The sequence below is a fragment of the Nymphalis io genome, chromosome 9 (genome assembly GCF_905147045.1).
Source record: "Nymphalis io chromosome 9, ilAglIoxx1.1, whole genome shotgun sequence".
Classification (NCBI taxonomy): Eukaryota; Metazoa; Arthropoda; class Insecta; order Lepidoptera; family Nymphalidae; genus Nymphalis; species Nymphalis io.
The window spans coordinates 3,929,225-3,942,601 of record NC_065896.1 but is presented as its reverse complement, the minus strand read 5'-3'; the positions used below and the strand labels follow the sequence as shown (position 1 = coordinate 3,942,601).

At 31.1% G+C, this 13,377-nt stretch overlaps 1 protein-coding gene across 1 annotated transcript in view; it reads right to left on the bottom strand.

The window, feature by feature from the left end:
• Positions 1–1,647: 1,647 nt before the first annotated feature.
• The window catches only part of LOC126770793 (uncharacterized), a 71,808-nt gene continuing 60,078 nt past the window's right edge, over positions 1,648–13,377 (bottom strand). Inside the window, exons 7-9 of the mRNA XM_050490357.1 lie at positions 11,750–11,842; positions 3,953–4,105; positions 1,648–2,697 (exon numbers count right to left, since the gene is read on the bottom strand). Coding sequence (XP_050346314.1) covers positions 2,174–2,697; positions 3,953–4,105; positions 11,750–11,842 — 770 coding nt within the window. The 3' untranslated portion in view covers positions 1,648–2,173. The remainder of the gene's footprint in view (positions 2,698–3,952; positions 4,106–11,749; positions 11,843–13,377) is intronic.

Sequence of the window (13,377 nt, the reverse complement as noted above, 5' to 3'; positions counted from 1 at the left end):
CCGTAACAGCCTGTGAATGTCCCACTGCTGGGCTAAAGGCCTCCGCTCCTCTTTTTGAGGAGAAAGTTTGGAGCTTATTCCACCACGCTGCTCCAATGCGGGTTGGTGGAACAGCGATCTGCACAGAATATATTATAGTGTACAGGAATGTACGCAAACGTACTCTCACTCATATAATCCAATGGCACGGCAAATCCGTCATAAGCGGAAAGAGTTCAGATGAAGGACCAATACTTTATGCACTTGCCGAGGCACGGGGCTGTAAAGCTGCTAACTTACAGTTACTGCTACTGAGAATTATTCGACAGAAAAAATAAATCTCTTTTTTGGCCAGAATTTGAATGAATCAAGTACCACGGCAGCCTTATACTAGGAACGAATTACTCAATTAACTCATTCTCATAATCCGAAGGAACGGCAATCAGAGTCAACAGCTTTAAGCGCTATTCTTATTATACCGTCTTAGTTAACTACTGTCATACAGTGTACCTGCACCTACCGTTTGCGTCTATATGATTTTTTTTACGGATTATAGGTTAAATATATAAATAAAGTACAATAATTTGTGCATAATATTTAATGTAAATCGATGTAGCACATAAAAATTTATCTGTACATGTTTTTTATTACTTAAAAACTAACAACCAATTCTGAGGTCAGTCATTTTAAAAATAATTGAAATAAAACTGCTATAATATATACGATATTATTTTTCTATATTTCCATCTTTTAAATTTAATATCAAGCTGCTGCATACTATAAATTGTTTACAAAAATTAAAAAAAAAAAAACTTTTTTTTTTAATTTATGAACGTGACTTATTGTCACATAATATTTATGAAGTATCATCAAATTATCATATTATAATCTATGTACACAATATATTTATAAAGTAATTTTCTATACAATTACCTCACTCAATTTAAATTCAGATCATGAATATTTTACAATCAATTTCTCTCATAATAAATACAATTATCAAGTGTTTTATGATGTTGAAATATTGGTATTTTACCGGTCTATAGATATCCTGCTTTTAGTTTTAACTAGGCTCTATAAAGTTAGATTACGGACAACATATTGATAAAAAAAATTATCTAATATCTATACAATGTTATAATATGCAATAGCTTTTGCTTCTCTATGCCAAATCTACATTCTTCTAAAATTTACATTTATTAAACATATTATATAAAGAAGACACATTTTATATGGAAAATTTTAATTTTATTCAAACATTCATAAATAATTTTAATCGTCAACCGCTTTTAACGTTTTCGTCACTTCAGAAATACGCCGTGTTTTTTTTTTAAATATTTTTGTAGACAGTGAATTTTAATCGGAATATTATTTTATTTTTTTCTATATACCAACACAAATACATTATTTTACAAAATATTTAATAAAAAATATACAAACACATATGAATGAAAAGTGGCAATCAACAGATATGATTTGAAATATATTTATTATACAAAAGCCTACCTAGTATCTATGCTTTAGTATTTACATAACGATAACTTAAAACGTATGTTTATTATAAATATTTATTAAGCTATTTAATAATAAAAAAATAATTACATATCAGACTTTCATTAACAAAAAATAATATCTAGATTACATCATAATACGGTACGTTTTTGATAAATCTATTAGCGAGAACCATTAATGTTAATAAATTTCAAATTACTTTTAAAAAGTGAAAAAACAATTTCACGACGTTTTCTATCTAAAAAAAAACATAATTGACTCGTCACAGTCAGACTCCTCAGAATTAGAACATCGTAAGTTTGAAATTTTAGCTATATATTGATCCAGATTGGTTCCTTTTTAAATTGTTTATACATTAATAATAATTCATCTGACCGACTATAGCATAGACTTTAAAACTAAAACATTTTATTACAATTTATTTTCACCAATAGTTCCTAACCAATAGCAACAAAATAGAATCAAAGACAAACTATCTGAGTTTTAATTTAAAATCTTGATAAAAACACAGCGCTTTCTATGTCAGCAGTTTGGAAACAGTTCTCAGTAGAATAGGAAAGTTTCAATTAATATCACAGTTTCTGTATTTAAAAGTAGGACAATACAAAGTTCTTTTCACTACACGATCCAACTAGAAACAGTAAGTCCTTGATACGTCCGAACATTGTCCATTGTCTTGCTGTCACCCGAAGTAGTACTGAGCGTTTGAATATCGATATAAACTTCGCGCGTTTGGATCCGTTTCTGTTTGCATTTGAATTCGAGGTAGGGTCTTAACCGCAACACCGCGTCCTAGCGTACCATGAGGCATCGTTCGAAGAGGCATTTCGACGGGGAATTCAGCCACCTGACCATACATATTTGTACTGACATGAGGATACGTATTAGGCACTGGTCGACCGACGTATCGATTAATTTTTGGACTAAGGTTCGTCACCATGCTCGAAATTTGCATTTCCTGCTTTAAGCTCGAGTCAACAGCGTCGACTGGTCCCGAGAGACTAGTGATGTTGATGTCGTTATCGACTTCCGATATGCTGTCGTTGAAGCCGTTTGGGATGTCAGTGGAAGCGGAAACGTCGGGTCCTTTAGCTTGCTCCGTAGTATTTTTGTGCATTACACATCGGATAACACCAATTATAAGGCACATTAAGCATACTCCTGCAGCGGCAGCGATGATATACACGTACATCATGTCGAATTGATCTGTTGAAGAAAATGTATTGATTTAGTATCTGTATTTTATATAAATGGCAGACGAGCAAATAGACCACCTGTTAGTAAATCCCACCTTTGCCAATGGTATTACAAAAGAGATAAGCCTTTTCTTAGCACCTCACCTCAATGAACCGCTAATCAATATTTCTAATATGTTACGTCATTTGCGCCCACGAGTATATACTCCGAAATATTTATATAAAGCCTTTATATAGATAAAGTAATCAATAAGTACGTTGTTCAATTAATTAAAAACAGCTGTTTTAATAAATATATTAATTAAGCTTATATTGATGCTTAAAGTACTTTTATAATAAACATCGCTTGATTAATTTTACGAATGTCGCAATTTAATAAATCGAATAATTTATTAAATTTAAAGTTAATTCACAAATTTATAAATGTTTTAATCTTTAAAAGGATTGTTGATGCGAAATCAACTAAAAAATGATTTCGTACAATGTAACTAAAGCAAGCACACTGAAACTCCAGACGAGTTTCAGTTTATGCGCCGCGGAGCAAATTCAACGGCCATGTTTTGCGGTTCGACAAGGGTAAGCATTGTGACCGCAAAGTTTATATACACATGTGTAGTTAAGCAGTTGTCTGTGTGTATTTAACGATTTAACCTAACATTTTCTCGGATAGAATGCGTAACAACGGATACACCAGTTTAGTTGTTAGACTTATTTTATTACACCCAAAAATAATAAAAAAATTGAATAAATAAAGTATTAGTGCTTTTTTATGTGACCACGATTAGCGTCTAAGCCAGAGACCATGTGCGTTATTATTAATCATTAAAAATATCCTCATCATTAACTTTGCAATATACAAGATGGTTTAACGCACAAAGTCGCGTATCTAGTAAAATCACGTAAACATCACTTTCACCAGATATTATGCGGCAATGTCCAAATCCTAGTGATTTTAGTGTTCAAGTGAAATTCTAACCCACACGTCGTTGGCGGTCACTGCGTCACGCTTACGTAGCCGTGCTTATATTGGACGTGTATGTTAGATATAAATAAATACGGCGTATTATTTATTTATTATTTATATTTATTTATTCAAGTATATTTTGATATTGAGTTTTCTATGGCACCTTTACGTGAATTTAAAAAGGCACTAAAATTATAAGTCAAATGACTCATATAAAAAGCGTTGTTTTTATATATCTAATGATTGTTATTAAATTATAAATTTCAATTAACTTAGATTGATTTGATTGATCATTGTTTACCGTCGTTAGACAAATGCTGTCTTGGTGGTATAGCTGAAGGCTCTTCTCTGCTTGTAGTGTTTGTGGATATAGAAGGTCGTTGTGGTGGTACAGCCGCGACTGCAGGTGCTGGCGGCACTGCTGATTCCCCCCACCATCTATCATTGGACTCATCTGCAACAAATATACAATATAAAGCATCTAATTGATTCACAAATTAAAAGTAATAGTACATTAACTACTTGTATAGGTATAAGATAATAACAAAGTCACATCCTTTAGTAATTTTCATATCCCCGGAATTATAATTAATATTACTAAATGAAATTAAAACCTGCGTTAATACATACATTAATATTGTACTAAAAATTAATATTCTTGCAGTTGTTGTTTTATAAAACAACAATAGTTGAGCTCATTTTGTTATCCTGTTATCAAATAACAAATACGAAAAATCTCCAATGAATTCATACAGATATACCATGATATTCATTTAAAAATATATAATGTAATTGTCTGCCTCGTTGGTCTAGTGGTTAGATATAAGGAAGCAGATTCCGAGGTTCTGGGTTAATCTCCAGTACGGGCCAATAAAAGGTTATTGAGTTTTTCTGTCGAAAAATTCTCAGTAGCAGCCCGGAGTTTGGAAGTACGTATACTCCCGTGCCTCAGGAAGCACGTAAAGCCGTTGGTCCTGCGCCTGAACTCTGCTGCACCAGGTCGTGTTGGATTTACCGTCACATCGGATTATATGAGTAAGTGAATAGAAAGTGCACCTGTCTTTGCGCACACAGTTAAGCACAATAATATCCTAGGTTAGTCGTGAAATTGGTCGCCGTTTGTCGAATTTGGTGAAGAGAAGATCATCAATAGCATTAAATAAGTTCAAATTTGCAATAACATTGATGTTATTATTTGAGAATTGAACTTGAAAGTAAGAAGGATTATCGTAAATTATTAAGAAACTAATAGAACGAGAAATGCGAGCAAGCTGATTCTGCTGCACAAGTTAAGTTTCCTATTGACTGGACATGCGATACAAAGTACGAATTTTAAAGTTCCTTTTAAAATATTTTTTATTTGATAAATATAAATTAAACGGCTTAAATGAACAAATATAGCGTACATAAAGCTAGTGACAAAAATGTATTATATTTTTTTTAGACCACAAGAAGAAAGTAACGTGATTTTGAAACTGAATAATTAATTAATAAGTGCTCGACACTAATGGAAGCCTTACTTATACATACATTAAAAATATATCATAAATAAAATTATTTTTCATTATATAAATAAAAATTATTACAACCATTGTAACTGAAAAGAAAAATTAAAAAAAATCACTTAAGGAAAATCTTAATTTCGGTATGATATAGTAAGATTTCGCGTCGCAGCGTTCTGTATACTTTCAAAGACTAGCTTAAGGACACGAACGCTTCCGAGCTTGCTCAAAGGGCCTTAATTCGTTTTTACACGGTCAAAGCAAAGAAACCGACGTCTGCAAACAAATCCCAGTAAATTGCACGAGTTCAAATTAAGAGAGGATTAAGCAAATTTCCTAGATCGTATCTTCGTAATGCCTTAATAGTAATGTCGGGGATTACAAATTGTTTACCGTTGTTATTCACAATAAGAAAGAATCAGACGTGTCAGGAATAATTAAGTAATGTAACTTTCATTACTTGAAACGAGTTTTTTCTTTTCTTGGCGTTAACTGACGTTTCTATATGTTTTATTATTAATGGATTGTTATGAAGTTGTAGTTGTGACTAAATACTAGCATATAAAATCTCCAGTAAAATCTCCACGCGAGGTTTAAGTGAGTATATAACATTGATGGTCAACGCAATTCAAGTTGATGATAATGATAAGCATCTACTAAATTTATAATCATTCCAGATTAGAAATTACTTGCAATTTTATAATTGTCCTTTCACATAATGAATCGATTTGAGAGTTGGTTATTTTATTTTTGCATAAATGAATTGCGAATATTAAATATATTTTAAACGTATTAAATCAATAATGAACACTAAAGAAAACCTAGACACGTTAAACGGGTATAATAATGAAAAAACAAACTTCAAATGCCTTAATAGCTCATAAGCTATAAAAAACTGGCTAGTAAATTATTAATATAAAATTTCCATAAACAGCTCATTAACTTTATAGCACAGTTTAGAATATAAAACGTCTCTGATGCGCATAAAGATGAAGCGTATCTAAATATTGAGGGATTTGGAGCTTAAGTGTTACTGTATAGAGAACTCATAATGAGCAAAAAATAGAAAGCCCGCACACAGATTGTAATTTAATTAGTGTTTTGCGACAAAAAAGGTTTGAACAAGGCGTTTTTACACCGTGTTGAGTGAAATGCACTTTGATTTGAGCATCATTTTTTTCACAATTGTCAAATTAACTTTGTAAAAATTGTAATGGATTAGATTAATACAATATATTGCGCATGATAAGGTCAGTTTTGTAATCAATTTTATGGTGATGACTACATTTTGCGGAGATGACGATAAAAGTATGGAAATGATATTAAGTTGTCCGAAATCACCCTCCATAAGTACTGAAATGATTTTATGGAAATAATGAGATATTAAGGATGGGGTAAATATTGTGGTGCTGATGCTAGAATCAAATTTTTAGGCTTTTTAATGAGAACTTTTACACATAAGTAAAAAAAAACTGGTAGGGGCTTTGTGTGACCCCGTTTGCGTAGGGAATAGTAACATTTAGTATAACAGAAATATGTAACATTGTTGTAATCCGTTTTGAAGGGTGAGTAAGCAAGTAGACCTGCAGGCACAAGAGACAACATTAAAATAATAACTATCCCTTACATCGCATTGGCGATGTAAGGGATAGTTATTATTGATAGGGAGGGAGATAGGGATGGCGATAAACGAACTAAAAAAATCGCAGTTCACAAAGCCAAAATTTATACCCTTTCATTTTAAAACAACATTTGTAATAACATAATAATCTTAAAATTGTTGTTTGAAAAAGACGCATTATTGACGCATATTATTGATCTGCAGTTTAAGATTGTATACCCCAAGTAAGGTATACAATAATTTCTTTTCAATATTTAAACCTTAACTTTTCAACAAATTCTATATTAAAATATTCTGCGTTTACGCTGAACGTTTCTTTCTTATTTTTTATGGTGTTGTATTATGTGAATATGTTAATATTATAGGAGTGTTTAAGTTCATTACTTCAATGGGTAACGTATGTGGTCTGTTTGGGTATTACTACTGTCGTTTTATTATACTGTTTAATATTTACAGTTGCCTTGTAATTAACCCGTTTATTAGGTGTAAAACTTGGATTATTATTAGATAATTCCTCATACAATATTCCTTATATACTTGTACAAAAGTACAAGTATATAAGGAATTTTGCAATTAAATGGTTCAAATTCATGTTGAGGCAATTTATGCTATATTACGTAAAGCACAGAGACCGCACAATTTTTAAAAATTGTCCTCTTTAATTATACGAGATTCTACAAACATTCGGTAGTCGAGTTTATATTTTTATGAATGTTTATCAAAATTAAAGCTGTCTACGTATAAAGCAAAGCTAAGCTGAATATATTTTGATACAAACTATTTTTGTAATTATTTTTGGGGTAAATTATAAGGTCATTTTTGTTACATCTACTTATTTATTCGAGTTTATTCGTTGTATGTTTGAAATAATATTGCTAACTTTGTTTTGTTTTTGGTTCTGTATCAAACTTATTTTGGATATTTTATTTAACGTTTCGCTTGTTTTTCATTTGATGTCATATTAATTCATCTTAAGCCCTTTTTCTTATTCTATTGTAATATTCATTTGTTGCTTATTTTATGTATATAACATATATAACATGTCGATTTTTTAACGTTTCTATATGATCTTTATCTTCTTCAGATTATAACAATATGCAGTTTTTCATGACTTTCATTTCCTCAGTTCAGGGTTTTAATTAATACTGTCTCTGGTATTGTAATTTGATTTATTTTACCTTTTTCCTTCTCTCTATCCTTCTTTGATGCATTTTAGCATTATAGTCTTTACAGCTCTTGATATATAGGTGATTATTTATTACTAGGAATTTCTTTAAGTTTATCTTCCTTTCATGTTCGTTTTGTATTTCATACAAATATAAATTAGTTTTAAGCACCTAATACTTTATCGTATACTTTTTACGAAATCTTACTATATCTTACTTATTGTATAATTTTATTGTAGATAGGTAGGTAGATACTTACAACATAAACTAGCTTATGTATCATCTTTAAAATTATATTTTATAATATAATGACTGCGACATATTACTAGTTGGCGAGTTTTCACGTGAATAACGGAAAACTTGTGACATTTTTGAAATTTTACATAATGCCATTGAAGTACAACAATAAATAAAAATAGGTATTTTTTTAAACGGTTTTATTTTAATTACCGTTCAAGAACTTTGACACCACAAGAAAGGGTACTAAGACTGTCGAACTAAGATGTCCCTTGTGTTTGTAGTTAAACTGGCTTACTCAGTCTTTTAACCTTAAACAATATTGCTTTTTGACGGAAGAGTAAGTGATAAGTGCTTAGTACCTACTCAGATGGGCTTGCACAAAGTCCCATAACCAAGTGAGTAATTATTTCATTAACTTACGACTAAACGCATATGCATAACCCGTGCTATTTACTAAATAGTACCGTTATCTAATATACTGTTAAGAAATAATATATTTACAGTTTTCTTGAGAGCATTATAAAAGCTGAAATATCTATTTTGTTCTCATATCGCATAAAAACTTATCTAACCACTTATAAAAGCTCATGAAAGAAATTGCAGTCTTTGAACTTTATTCATATGAACTTCTGCTTTGCAATTTTTAGTTATGATTATTTCGTTACTTTGCATTTCAGAGATAGTATTTGCTGTGACTTTATCATGAATATAAAAAAGCACATTTCGAAGAACGGTTCTTCGACTTTATTTAAACGGATAACAATGTTATTTTTATGTGTACTGTAACGATCGGTAATAACCAAGCTCTTTGGTGGCGACGAGACACAATCTAAATTACAAATATTTGTATTTTGCTTTTAAAGCGTTCGTAGGATCTGGAATTGTAAAATCGTCTGGCTATAGGTTTTTTTATTAATATTGCAGTGAAAGCCAAGATATCTTAATGAATAGAACTTGATATTAAAGTAAAGTTACGAGGTCAAATCTACCATCTAGATCTCTATAAAAATGGGTCTTCCAGATAATTTATTTTTCCGTTATAAGAATGTATTATGTAACAATGAATATATTATGTATATTATCTCAACTGCCTTGTTGGTCTAGTGGCTAGATATAAGGCCGAAGACCCGGAGGTCTTGGGTTTAAGTCCCAGGTTGGGCTAGTAAATAGTTATTGATTTTTTCTGTCGAGAAATCTCAGTAGCAGCCCCGATTCTGGAAGTAAGAAGTGTGTATTCTCCCGTGCCTCAGAAAGTACGTAAAGCCGTTGGTTCTGCGCCTAAACTTTTAACAGTCGTGTCGGATTGCCGTCCCATCGGATTATGCGAGTTAGGGAAAAGAGAGTGCGCTATAATATATTCTGTACAGTTGGCTAATCTCTCTTGAGATTGGCCGCTGTGGCTGAAATTGGTCCGGAAGACATTATTATTATATATATTCTCTTTTCGCAAAGAAGTAGTTGAAAGGAGAGAATCCTTGTTAATTATGCTCATAATAAAAATACATTTTTCCTGAATGCTCGACGTTTCATATGTTACTTTTACACTTTATGCTTATGTCATTATTCTCATGACAGACTTTTTTACTTTAATAAACATATATAAATCTTCAGTACAGGTACTTGACTTAGAACTCCCAAATGAAAGATCAAAGACTTTTAAAATTCTTTTGAAATACTTCCCACGATACCTTTTAGAGATATGATAGATTTCTAAAAATAATTTTAGGAATAATAAATCTCAGGAACGTATTTGATCTTCAAAGAATAAATTCTCATTTTATTTAAGTCAAGCGTTATCTTAAAGTTTGACAAAGACTTAGCTCTATGTAGATAATTTAATTACAAATTTAGACTTCAATATTGAGGTTACATTTAAATCTCGTTGCTTCTGTCCAATCACATATTATGTTACAGGTGATAGAAAACTGGCAATTAGTGTTACAATGACGATATCCCCAAGGAAGTTACCAAGTAACATTTGCGCCATTGGTTCACATTAATAACATATTTTTGTTCAAAATTTTACAACAGAGAAAATCCGCGCGCTATCGAATTTTTTCGACACGGTATTTTTGCGCATAATAATGGGTCATCGTCTGGGAATGCCTCTGTGCAGAGAGCACTGACGAATGACATAACATGACCGGAAAGGAGGCTTATGACTTTTACGGTATTTATTGTCCACGGATTTCAGTCCGTTCTTGTTCAAGAGTTAAATTTTGGACCAAATTAATCATTTCCATATTAATATCGTACCTACAATTATCAGACATTATAAAATCAATATACTCTACTATATTATAATATATTGATTACTGTATCAAACGTAAACACTGAAGCTGTACTTGCTTAGTGAAATCGATCAGCCAGCGATATATTTCTATTAAACATTGATACTTCAATAAACGTAGCTGTTACAATATTCATTTCTGATTAATACTAAATTCTAACTATCATAATATCACATAACATAGAGCGTGATTAAAACGCCTTTGTAACAATCAAAGCGTATCGTATTTTTAAATCAATGAATACAATAAACAAATATCTTACATATTAAATCAAATATTTAAGTTTATAAATTATGTTTTCGAACGCAATTATTATTTTCTTCTTGGAATTTCATTTATATTTAAAAAAAGTCTTAATGACACCTTTTCAGACTGAGATGAGTAATTAACTCTTGAATCGAAATTCTTTGAGACTTCATTATAAATTTAGTTATATTATGCGTTAGCTCGCGAAATTTCAATTAAAATTTTAGGCGGGGTAATTGGATAAGAGGACGGTAATTACCGCATGAATATCGTGTGTTCATATCTCATTCATAGGGCTCAGTTGGCTAGGGACTGATGTTAAGCCTGCGATAATTACAAACTTGCTTTCACCAAGTTATATAATTAAATAATAATATTTTTGCTATAATTATTAGAACCCGAATAATGGGATGTTTTTTTAATAAAATAAGTGAGGTCTATAAAAAGTAGTATGAACAAAGGTTCGACTAAAATTTTATTTTAATATATATATAAATAATTGACCAGTGTTTAACTTACCAAATTTCTGTATAATGCTTTAAACGCTAAAGATGCTATCGCGCAACAATTTTTACTTTAAACTTTTTGTCTTAATCGTTCGTGATCTTTTTAACATTCGTCATAGTACTAGTACTAAAATAGTTCTCAGTACTAAAATTTGTTAATTGCTATTCATCTACGGACCTGGTTGCTTGCCGGTGTTAATTAGCAACAAGATTAATTCCTGAACTTATTTGCCGCCAGACCTTTTGAAGATCCTTCGCGAATCTCGTGTACCAGATGTGATAATAAGTCAGTGTAAACTTAGGATAATTATAATAGAAATACTTAAATAAACATTAGTGCTAGTGACTTTTGTTGGCTTATTATAAAGTGTACTAGACTAACAAAACATATTATAAAACAAATAAATATAAGGAGACAAGCTAAATAAAATCGTTTCGTAAAACTCAAAGCATTTTTAACGCCAGCTTCGTAGGTTTCTATTATCTCGTTCCATTAATATATTTATAATATTTAAAAATCACTTACCAACATCATCGTGTTCAAGATCGGAAGCATCGTGAGCGACTTCGTCCTCTTCAGGAGCACTTTCGTACCGCTCCTTCAGAACCGTCCGAGGAACTGCAAGATAATCACCACTTTAATACAAGTAGTCAAGATAACAAGTCCTTTGACAATACACAGAAGTGGCAAAGTCAGATACTTTATTTTAAGTAATGTAAGATATTAATTTTAGATTCTAAATTGATTTAAATTGTTAAACATTTCTCACATGAGAACTTTGTTTTTATAAAAAAAGTTTTCTAAGTGTGCACGTTTTCTAAAAATGGAACGTTTAAGGTTTACGTATTTTGTATGGATTATTTGATGACTATAAAATTTGTTATTTATAGGTTATTATATAGTGTTATATAATATAATTACAGATATATTAAACATATTTTAAGAAATAATAATTCGTGTCTTATGTTATTTTATATAATATTCTACAAAAAAAATATCACTTAAATAAATTCCCTAATATTTTTACGTACTTAATAACGAATATATATTTATAATTTACATAATAAATCTTCTGTCTATTTTGGTATTCATTAATGCATAAAATATGCTGCGACAAACGGACGGACAGACACATGAGTGATCCTATAAGGTATACGATACCTTTGTTTTTTAATAATGAAATTTAAAAATAAACCACGCTATAAAATTAAGATTTGTAGACAATAACAAGTCAAAATGTAAGACGATTTATCATAATAGTCGAAGTTTCTAGTGGCTGTATGACGTCGACAAACAAGACCTGTATAATTTACAAGGATCTAGTACCCGTCAAAGTAAATAAACGTTCAGAAATATATTACGATCTTTGTGGGTGTCAATATTTATACAAAATGTAGATATTAAGTCTTTTTTTTACCGCCTATATTAGCTTAAGATAGACCACACTATTAATAAATAAAAATATTTACTAGAGGCGTTATTATGCTGCTATGTTATTAAGAACGTAGTGAGATTAAAAATATATTTTTTTTTTTATAAAATATACGACAGATAGGGAATTTTACTGGTGGTAGGGCTTTGTGCAAGCTCGTCTGGGTAGGTACCACCCACTCATCAGATATTCTACCGCAAAACAGCAATACTTGATATTGTTTTGTTCCGGTTTGAAGGGTGAGTGAGCCAGTGTAATTACAGGCACAAGGGACATAAAATCTTAGTTCCCAAGGTTGGTGGCGCATTGGATATGTAAGCGATGGTTGACATTTCTTACAATGCCAATGTCTAAGAGCGTTGGTGACCACTTACCATCAGGTGGCCCATATGCTCGTCCGCCTTCCTATTCTATAAAAAAAAAAAAATGAAACGGTTTTTCCAGGCTATTTCATATACTATAGTTGTATGCGTATGAAGCAATGTGAAAAAACACAGACATTTTTTTCGTGGTTTCTTTAATATCTATATATTATATTAAAATAAACTTTATTTAAGTATAACAGTAAGTAACAACCTGTTAATGTCCCACTGCTGGGCTAAGGTACTGAAGCCGAGATGGCCTAGTGGTTAGTACGCGTGAATCTTAACCGATGATCGTGGGTTCAAACCCGGGCAAGCACCACTGAATTTTCATGTGCTTAATTTGTGTTTATAATTCA